The sequence below is a fragment of the Periophthalmus magnuspinnatus genome, chromosome 22 (assembly GCF_009829125.3).
Source record: "Periophthalmus magnuspinnatus isolate fPerMag1 chromosome 22, fPerMag1.2.pri, whole genome shotgun sequence".
Lineage (NCBI taxonomy): Eukaryota > Metazoa > Chordata > Actinopteri > Gobiiformes > Gobiidae > Periophthalmus > Periophthalmus magnuspinnatus.
The window spans coordinates 25,713,862-25,723,779 of record NC_047147.1 but is presented as its reverse complement, the minus strand read 5'-3'; the positions used below and the strand labels follow the sequence as shown (position 1 = coordinate 25,723,779).

The window sequence follows — 9,918 nt, the reverse complement described above, 5'->3', positions numbered from 1 at the left end:
TCTTTGTTCCAGGTCACACAGTAGAAAAAGATTATATTTTGACTCCAGTGACGTTGCCGCAGATGGTTGAACCTCCACAAGCTGAAGTTGACTCAAATCCAAATAATGAAAAGCCAACATCATCAAAAAACAAAGGGAAAACCAGCACTGCAGCAAGGAATTATGGGAAAACCACTCTGCCAAAGATCAACAAGACACAGCCCAGGTAATTACTAAATATTATATTAGAGATGGGCAATATATAAATTTAAGAAGCTTTTTAGATTCTCCCGAGAACACTTTTTGGAGGGTTTAAATATCTTGGTTATGGTATTGTACAAAAAATATATTTGTACCACAATAATGCAGCTCTTAAAGTAAATGTATAGCTTTATATGCTACTTTAGATCATTTCGTTATTCATTTTGATTTTGTATTGGCAATTTTGAGGATATTTTAAATTTCTGATTTGTAAAATTTTGTTTTTCAGAAATCTTAAAACTCCAGTGTCTAAACAGAGAAAGAAACTGGCCACTCCACCAAAACTCAAGAAGAAAAGTACAAGTAAGTTCTTGTAGTCTTTGTAGTTCTTGTTCTCTTTGTAGTTCTTGTTCTCTTTGTAGTTCTTGTAGTTTTTGTAGTCTTTGTAGTTCTTGTTCTCTTTGTAGTTCTTGTAGTCTTTGTTGTTCTTGTAGTTTTTGTAGTCTTTGTAGTTCTTGTTCTCTTTGTAGTTCTTGTAGTTTTTGTTGTTCTTGTAGTTTTTGTAGTCTGTGTAGTTCTTGTTCTCTTTGTAGTTCTTGTAGTCTTTGTTGTTCTTGTAGTTTTTGTAGTCTTTGTAGTTCTTGTTCTCTTTGTAGTTCTTGTAGTCTTTGTAGTTCTTGTTCTCTTTGTAGTTCTTGTAGTCTTTGTTGTTCTTGTAGTTTTTGTAGTCTTTGTAGTTCTTGTTCTCTTTGTAGTTCTTGTAGTCTTTGTTGTTCTTGTTGTACTTGTTCTTGTATTAGTAGTAGTGGTAGTATAATAAATTAAATGCAAGTTTTTTATATAGCACATTTAAAACAAGTTCATTTTCCCAAAACAAAACGTACCAAGTAGTTCAACTGTTTATTGTTCAGGCTAGTAATCAGGTTAATTTATCATCAGATTGGAGGTCCGGAGGTGCAGGCAGGTAGCTAGCTAGCAGACAGACAGACAGACAGACAGACAGACAAACAGACAGGCAGCTTCCAAACGTCTGACAGAGGCACCTAGACACAGGACAAAACAATTATAGTACAAAAAGTCAACTGCATCTACTAACTGGAGAAGTACCAGCAAAAAATTGGTGAAAGGAGAGAAACAGGAGAAAGGAATAGTGTTGTCTACTGTTCCTAATCTAATATTAGCAGTCAGGTATTTGCCTCTTCCAATTTCAGATAGTCGGTGTCAACACTGTCCTGATTTCTGATTGCAAACACTCAGCTGCAGGAGTGGCATTTGAAGTGTGTATACCTGTTAGATCAAGCACACTGCTCCACATCGGTCTGTTTGAAATGTGGTTTTGGGTGGAGTTTAGCGGTTTAGTCCAAATTTAAGCACTTACTAAACAACTTGAGCCGTATCCAGCTACTTACAGTCATTTCCTACTGTAGGTCGTCATGTTGTTGAGCAAGACATTTCACTCACCTCGTCTGTTTCAGGTGTGTCCGTGGGAGCGTTGAGCCCCGACGAAGATGACGATGAAGACTGGCTGAAGGATTGGTTGGATGATGAGGAAGATGAGGAGAAAGAGAGGAGAGGAGGGAGAGAAGAGGAGGAGCAGAGTGTAAAGGAGTGTCTGAGCGATGGCCTCTCCTCTCTCTCTCTCACAGACTGGGACTCTGACTCTGATTCATAAACAAAATACGACATCACTACCATTATAATGATAGAAGTAAATCTAATAACCATATAAGCTACATGTTCTGCAGTATTTTCCATTTACAGAGGAGACTATGGTGGCCCCAGTCTAAAATTATCCCCCATAGTCAAAAAACACCATGTCTGGCAAATCCAGAATAATATCTCTCTGTACTTTTTTAATACAGACTGATAACAGTCTGGTCCACACGCTCTTCGTTGTGTCTCAAGCCCGGTCGAATGTGATCGTGTAATCATCAGAACTCATTGGTCACCTATGATTTAAAAATATAATTTAATGTATATATTTATGTTAGATTTTATTTGATATATTGGTGTTGGTGAACCCTCTACCGGAAAAGTTACATAGTGCACTTTTATGTTCCTTCCAGATCTGCTTATAATTGTAACTCTTGCGCTTAACAAACTTTTTACTCCAAATATGGCAGAACATGTTCCAGAGGCGAAACTTTGAGGGAATGGTCCAAAACAACAGAGCAGAGTGGGGGAGAGACTTTCCTGTTATCTCTGGGATTCTCCTGGCTCTGATTCTGTAGGACAGAGGGACACTTTTGTACTGAGGGCTGTTACACACCTCAAACTGCCTTGACACTGGATTTGATGACCCTACTGTTGAGCTGCACTGAGCTACAAATACAATGATGTTGATTGACTGGTACTGCTTAGCACTTAGCATCAAATGTTTCAACAGTTAAATATTATGTAACTGGAATCCGAAAACACAAGACTGGAGTGACATTAGTAATTTATTGTGAAAAGATACAATATAATCTAGGGCTTTTATTATAAGACAAGAGACAGTGGACAAACAGGGAAATGGCACCAAATAAGTCAAATACATTGAAGTGAATGCAGTCTGCAGTGAGAGGGACATGGACAATATATATAATACAAGATTTATATGTGAAACTGGTTATCTGAGCTGCTTTTACATGGACTAGTCTCTGCTTTTGAGAATTTAATAAAATGTACTATTTATATTTTTATTTATACAGGAAACTATTCATTATTCACTATTGAAATTATTCACTGTGTTTAATTAGTCCAACATTTGTCACACATTTCTATCAACTAGTTTTGGACTGAATAATTGGTGACCTGCTAGATTTTCTGATTCATAAATATGTCTCAAAATTCTAACTACGGTAAATGTTTTGACCATTATTTGTACCAGTGGAATTCATCAGGCTTATTCTAATATTAACAGTTTAAAGGCACAACAAAGCTAATAATTTATGGGCAATTAATCCACATACCACAAGTTTAATATTGCTCAATACTGTTTGTAGACCTAGTTTGTTAAATCCTGGTTTAGTCCTAGTTCAGTCATGGTTTACTTCTGATTTAGAATTGGCTTAGTGCTTGTTCAGTCCTGGTTCCATCTAGCTTTTGTACTAGTTAGTCCTGGATAGTCCTGGTTTTTAGTCCTGGTTTATAGCTCAGTTTTAGACCGTGTTCAATCTTGGTTTAGTTCTAGTTTAGTCCTCGTTTAGACCTGGTTTAGACCTTGTTTAGTGTTGGTTAAATCCTAGTTTAGTCCTAGTTTAGTCCAGTATTTGCCCCGGCTTAGTCCTGGGTTCATCCTGTGTTAGACCTGATTTGATAAGCCCTGGTTTAGACCAGTTCTAGATCCTTTCTAGATCTGTTTTAGTCCAATTTTAGACCTGTGATGGGGATTCTGGTTAAAATCCCAAAATGAAACTGTACATTTAAGTATGTTTCTAACTCTACTATTAACTGTCCATGTAAAAGCAGCTGTGTACAGTTGATTCTGAGGCCGTGCTGCCCTCTGCTGTTACAGGAATGAAACGACACCTCCGCCTCCTCTTTTTCATTTTTGTTGAATTTGTTTTATGACTTTTTGTACTCGATGCGTTCCACTTTGACGTCGTCTCCAATCAGCTGATACACGTACGTGACCACCGTGGAGGCCTGAATGTCCATCAACACGAACGAAGGGATGATATTACTGTGAAAAGAGAAAGGAAAAGCAGGGGAGAGAAGACAGAAAAGGACAGAAAACAGAGAGGGGGGAGGGGAACAAAAAGAGACAAAATTGAGTTGGGGGGGGTACGGCAAGAGGATGGAGAAAGTGAATTGGAAAAAAAAGATGGATCAAGAGAAGAAATGGAGAGAGAGAGGAGGGAAGGAGTTGGAGGGGAGGGAGATAGAGTTGGGAGGAATGAGAGCAGCGAGAGAGGAAAAAAATAGAGGGTGAGTGAAAGAGAGAGAGGGGGAGGTAAACAGAGAATCATTAGTGAAAGAGGAGTGGAGATAATTGCAGAAACACAAGAACATTTTAATCAGGACAAATGGGTTTTAACAGAGATGTAAGTCACTGTCAAAGAGACAGAGCCATGTGAATATTTCATGTACAGCTTTATCACTTAGATGAAGCCGGGTCAGAGTCAAACTTGATCTGAGCTCAGATGAGCAGGGCCATAGGGGGTTTGTCTTGTAGTGATACAACATGAACTTAGACAATACATTTATCTCTCACATAATAACACTAATATACATATACATACACATACACACATACATACACACATACATACATTCTTGCTACATTCTACTGCCTCACAGCCAGGGTGTTCCAGGTTTGATTCCCTCACAAATATGACATTTGCAAATTTGAAATGTCAAATTTTAATCATGATTCCAGTAAGAGCAGGGCGCAACTGCAGATTGACGAGCAGTGTCACACCTTCAGCTCTATGTGGTTTTAACCACGTTGTACTACAATAAAATAAATATTTAAGGACCACGCAGATGAGTTATGGATCATCACTGACAACATGACTTTAGAATGTAATGAATACTGCAATACTGCAATACACTTCTGTACAAGTCTCAAAAGAGGTGCGGTGGTCTGGTTTTCAGGTCGTTAGACCTCTCTCTCCTCTCCATGTGAAACCACACTGCTTTGGTCAGATAAGCACTACAGTACAATGACTGAGCGGGGTACTTGTAGACTGCCTGTTATACCAACTAAAAGTACACACCAAACCCAACCTGCAGTTTGTGTACCTCTGAGATTACATTTATAAATACAGATGGATCCTCCTCCAAGATTTCAACTCATTTGAAAAGAACATGTTGTCAGTGACATTCACCCACAACTTGCTGTCTACTGTGTGATCCTTGAGTATTAGTATTTGTAGGGTGACTCTGTAAAAACCTCACAGAGATACAGAACAGGAGCAGTAGTGTAGAAGTAGTGATGATAACACAGTATACAAGCGGAGCTGTTGTGCAAAGAGCCAATTATAAATTATAAAAATTATGTAATTGAAAAAAAACAAAAAAAACTAAAATATTAATTTAGTGCATTACCTCTCGAGAGCGCTGTAGGCCCCTGTGGCAGACCCTGGGTTTATGTAGAACTTGTTTTCATTTTCAAAGGCCTCAAACTTGTGTGTGTGTCCAGAGATGAGAATGTCCACGTCCAACTGTCTCTGGAGCAGAGCCAGAGATGCCATGTCCCCCCATGGGATCACCTGCGATTATACAGAGGCTTAGGGTCCTTACCAAGATTGAACCAGGAATAAACCAGGACCAAAACAAGAGGATGAAACCAACACTAAACCAGGACTAACCCAGCATATCTAAACCAGGACTAAACCAAAATCAAAATAGGACTAAAACAGGTTATAACAAGTACTAAATCATGTCCAAACAAGGAATTTATTCATTACCTGATGTCCATGAATCAGTCCGATTTTAAACTGGCCCACAGTTACGACTTTCTGCTCTGGGTAGTTCAGATTCTAGACAAAAAAAAAACAACAAAACACCAAAGAGAATCACTGAAGATGCATCAATTAGGCAAATCATCACAATCACCTTAAGGCAGATTTCGGAACCAGCCTAAATTTCAACAGCAAACAAGAAATAAACATTTTTAATTCAACCCAAAAAAGTAAACTTAATAATTGATACTTAGAAGTGACATAAATAACACTGAAGGCAGGAAAGGGCTGTTCATGGTCCTGTTTAGGTGTTTATTTTCATCAAAAAGGTGGGAGTGATTAACTGAAAAACTATTGGCTAATGCTAGCTAGCTTGTGCCTGTAATGTTATTTTAGGGGACATATTTAATAGTACAGAATCAGCTCACCTGTCGTAGTTCCAACTACCGGTAAGTCACTACTTTATGGTCAGATTGCGTTAAAACAAAACACTGATTAAAGTCTAACTTGAGCAACAGAGGTTTGGACAGAGCAATGCCTCCAGTTAGCATCACAAACCCCCAAGGAATGTTAATGACGACAGCTGCAAAGTATTAAAGGATTTTCAGTCTGTTCATGTCACATTTGTCATTCAGAAAGTTTAATTTCATAAAGCTGGTCCCATAAATTCAGCACCAGTGACTCCCATCCGGAATAAGTTCTGTTGTTGTGTCCTTTGTGTACTTCACCCACATTGCCTCGTATGAATGTGGTGTGTGACTGAGTGTTGGTGGTGGTCAGAGGGGCCACTGTAAACAAATCTTAAGTGCAAATCTAATCACTTGTTCAATACTTGAATTATATACAACTGTACTACTATAAATTAACCTGCTGATTCGTATTACCTCGTCGAAGTCTCCCCTGACGATGTGCACGTCTCCGGCCAGTGTCTTGAGGTAATCGTAGCTCTCTTTGGTGCATAGATTCCCGGTGCAGAGGATGTGTTGGATCTTCCCCGGGACCAAGAGCTTTTTGAACTTTGCTGGGAGCGAGTTGCATCTGTGAGGGATGTGGAGGTCTCCGAGTACAAGGACCAACTGAGACGCAGGGAACATGTTAAAGATAAGCATAAAGGGAAGAGGGGGGATTTTCAGTATAAGACCCTCAAAATGACCATTCACAACACTGGTCCCTCAGTAAAATATAAATAACATTCCCAAGAGTACCCTAGAGTACTTGTGTGTTATTATTCTAACTGGAATTATTCATAGTTTGGCATCAAAGTTATCTATCTCCATGGAGACAAGCTGGTGGTCATTATTATTATAGATCTGTGGGGAGGCAACCCAGTTCACAGTAAGTAAGCATCTTTTATTTTTGTGTAACCTGGAATTGAACAAATGCAAGACCGATAAGTTCAATGCCACACTATGGATCGTCCTAAGCAAATCAACATCATCTCCATGGAAACAAGCAGGTGACAGACCCTCCTAAAGTAACATAGTGTACCTTTATATAGCTAAATGCTGTTTTCCCACCCCAACAATGAGAACCCCTGATTTAAATGATTGTAATGTAGCTGTACTTATACTTTGCAATGTACATTTTGAGTTACATCACCACACACACATCAAGTATAAAAAAAAAGACATTTTCAAGTTTCAAACCAGTGAGAAAAGTTTAAAACAAAGTAGATTACACGGAGTTATGAGACTGACATATGGTAGTTGAAATCCATGATTAACTATTCTCCTTTTTAAATTTCAATTCTATGAATCTCAATTACACACACTCCTTGTAACAGTGTCATAACTTTCAATAAGGCTGGCTCAAGTAAGTATCTAAATTCAACAGCCATCCAATTAGATTTTTTTTTTAATTATGAGATTTATTTAGACAATAAACATCTATATTAGAGATAGACTGAAATATCGGTTGGCCGATATATTGGGCAGATATTTGGACTTTTTAGCATATTGGCTATCGTCTTTAAATCTCCAGCACAGGTCGATAATTGTTTTGGCTGATCTGCTGCCTAAAATACACACAAAGCAAAGTGTTATATTAACATTTTAATACAAAGAGATAACTGCACAAAACATGACTACACTGTGTTCTTAAAGGTTTGTGGTAAAAAATGAGCTTGGCAGAGTTTGTCATTTAAATGACAGAATTAGGGGAAAATAATCAAAATTGCCCCAACATATCAGCCCAAAAATATCGGCAGAGATTATCCACCATCGGTTCCTCTGGATTCTGAACAATCAGTACCTACATGAAGGCAAGATTTAAAAAAAATGTAAATTCTTTGAAAGTGGGGGGAAGGTACATTTATTTTTTGGAGTTTAGAGGCAGATAAGAAATTTGATTTTGTCCTTCCATCAAAAATCAAACACTCAAACCTGTAAATGTTGTGGTAGAAGTATCGCACAAAAATACACAATTTTTTATAATTTATTTAGTTTAATATAGAACTACAATGCTAAATATTTAGCTTTTATCAAATATATTTGTAGTTTTATTTTTATGAACATTATACTTGTACTGTATTACCCACCTGTTCATGGGTTTCAGCGTGCTGTTTATAATCAACATTTTGATCATACAAAAGCTAGAATATTGTGTTTTAAATGTTTTATTACTATGGCAAAGATCCTAGTTTTTCCATCATTCTGAAACCCATGGATAAGAACATTTAGAAAAATCCGAAAACCACTGCAAACCGTAAACAGGCTAGAGTTAATATTTGTAGCATAGTTGAGTTAGTAAAATTAGATTTAGATCAAAAGTTGTGAATATTCAAAGCATTAATATTATAAAGAGATAATTGTGAGTATTTCTTTAGTGTTTAAGAGCAGCACACAGATCCCCTGAGTGAAGTGACTTACCCTGTGCCCTGCCTGGACCAGCGCGGAGAGGAGTGAGACAGGGAGAAGAACGTGACATGAGCAAAATAAAAACAGTGATAAAGAAGAGAAACTGAAATTAAAAAGTGCATGGGTTAATGAAAATAATTTAAAACAAATCAAGAACATGGTGCGGCTGAATCAAACGTTAATGTGGGTGGTTAGTGATTGCAAAAGCATACATAAAAACATGATTGAATGAGAAAGAAAACTTAAAGTGAACACTCATGACAAACCCAGAATTAAAATCATATCTTCATATCTTAAATGAAAAATAACTTCTTAAAATAAAACACAAACACAACAATGCAAAAATAACTGAAATGTAAAAACAGAAAATATGATAAAGCTTCAAATCTGACCCACCCAATTCTAGACTTGTAGCTATAGTACATTTTAAAAAATATATTTAGATTATATTACAACTGAACATTATATAACTTTTAATTTATAGAGATTATGCAACCATCCTATTTGAAAAATGCTCCTCAACACTGCACTGAGTGGCAGAACTATGGGCAGCATAACAGACAAAATATGTTTGTTTTCTTGAATGTAAAAAAATAAGTATTTTTAACATGTGACATAATTATTTATCAATGGTTATTTACAGTGGACACTGTAGTAACATTTTGTGTAAAATCTCGTGAATATTCACAAACAAAATCTTCAACCCCTTGTTAAATCCATAGTTACTAAATGTCAAGACTAAAGCCTAACCCTTGGACTGCACCAATAGCACATAGAATGAATGAAATGCAGTTATAAATGCTTTTATAGCATAAAGCCCATATTTTAATGTGTAGCCATAAGAAGCACGCTCATTGGTTGACTAACATGCAATAACAGTAAAATGAATTGTTTATACAAAAATAACTGTCTTGAGGAGAAGTTGCTCTTAGCTAGTTAGCACGTCTAGCTAAGGTGGTGGTCATAAGTCAGAGTACAGCTTTGTCTATTAAACTACGGGTATAAATATGTACTTCACAAAATGAAAAGGATAACAGTAAATGTGTTGAGTAAAAAGATAGGTTTGATCGACTTGATGAGGTTGTTTTATAATATAATTTAGGGTAAATCGTTCAGCTGTCATGTGATCACTTCTGCACCCCGGAGTAGATTCGCTCAAAAATACGTCACAAATTCACATTAAAAACACGGATAGAGTTACAAGAAATGTCCAAAATGCATTCTTTGATTTTTTACTTCCTCCTCGTTTCCTAAAAATGTTTAATTATTGCATTTTACGTAATTTTATACTCACCATTTTTCAATATTTTGCTAGAGCTGCAAAGGAGGAAGTAGAGGAATCGAGTCAGCCAATCAGAAATGAGAACGATGCCGGAAATGCTGCTGCTGGCGACCTTTCAGAATAAAGGTACAACATTGAACGCAACGTTCGATAAAGGCACAAAATCATAAATAAAACACAAAAAAAGTAAAACTGTGAATGAATTACACGGAAT

General features: G+C 36.9%; 1 protein-coding gene across 2 annotated transcripts; it reads right to left on the bottom strand.

Moving 5' to 3' along the window:
• Positions 1-2,604: 2,604 nt before the first annotated feature.
• Positions 2,605-9,778, bottom strand: vps29 (VPS29 retromer complex component). 2 transcript variants are annotated; one of them, XM_033988792.2, is made up of 5 exons: positions 9,717-9,778; positions 6,452-6,643; positions 5,574-5,645; positions 5,212-5,375; positions 2,605-3,844 (listed from the first exon to the last, which is right to left on the bottom strand). In XM_033988792.2, exons 1-5 carry the CDS (start codon positions 9,717-9,719, stop codon positions 3,727-3,729), a joined length of 549 nt encoding a protein of 182 aa, XP_033844683.1. In that variant the 5' UTR covers positions 9,720-9,778; the 3' UTR covers positions 2,605-3,726. The 2 variants fall into 2 exon arrangements, with proteins under 2 accessions (XP_033844683.1, XP_055086985.1); XM_055231010.1 differs by lacking the exon at positions 9,717-9,778 and adding an exon at positions 8,435-8,596.
• Between the last annotated feature and the right edge of the window lie 140 nt (positions 9,779-9,918).

What these genes read in the sequence shown, in the direction of transcription:
- vps29 (XM_055231010.1), bottom strand. Translation starts at nt 8,581, where the DNA reads ATGTTCTTGATTTGTTTTAAATTATTTTCATTAACCCATGCACTTTTT. An exon ending in TGGTCCAGGCAGGGCACAGG is followed by an intron (nt 6,644 to 8,434) that starts GTAAGTCACTTC and finishes CCTGCGTCTCAG; the next exon opens with TTGGTCCTTGTACTCGGAGA. An exon ending in TCAGGGGAGACTTCGACGAG is followed by an intron (nt 5,646 to 6,451) that starts GTAATACGAATC and finishes TTTTTTGTCTAG; the next exon opens with AATCTGAACTACCCAGAGCA.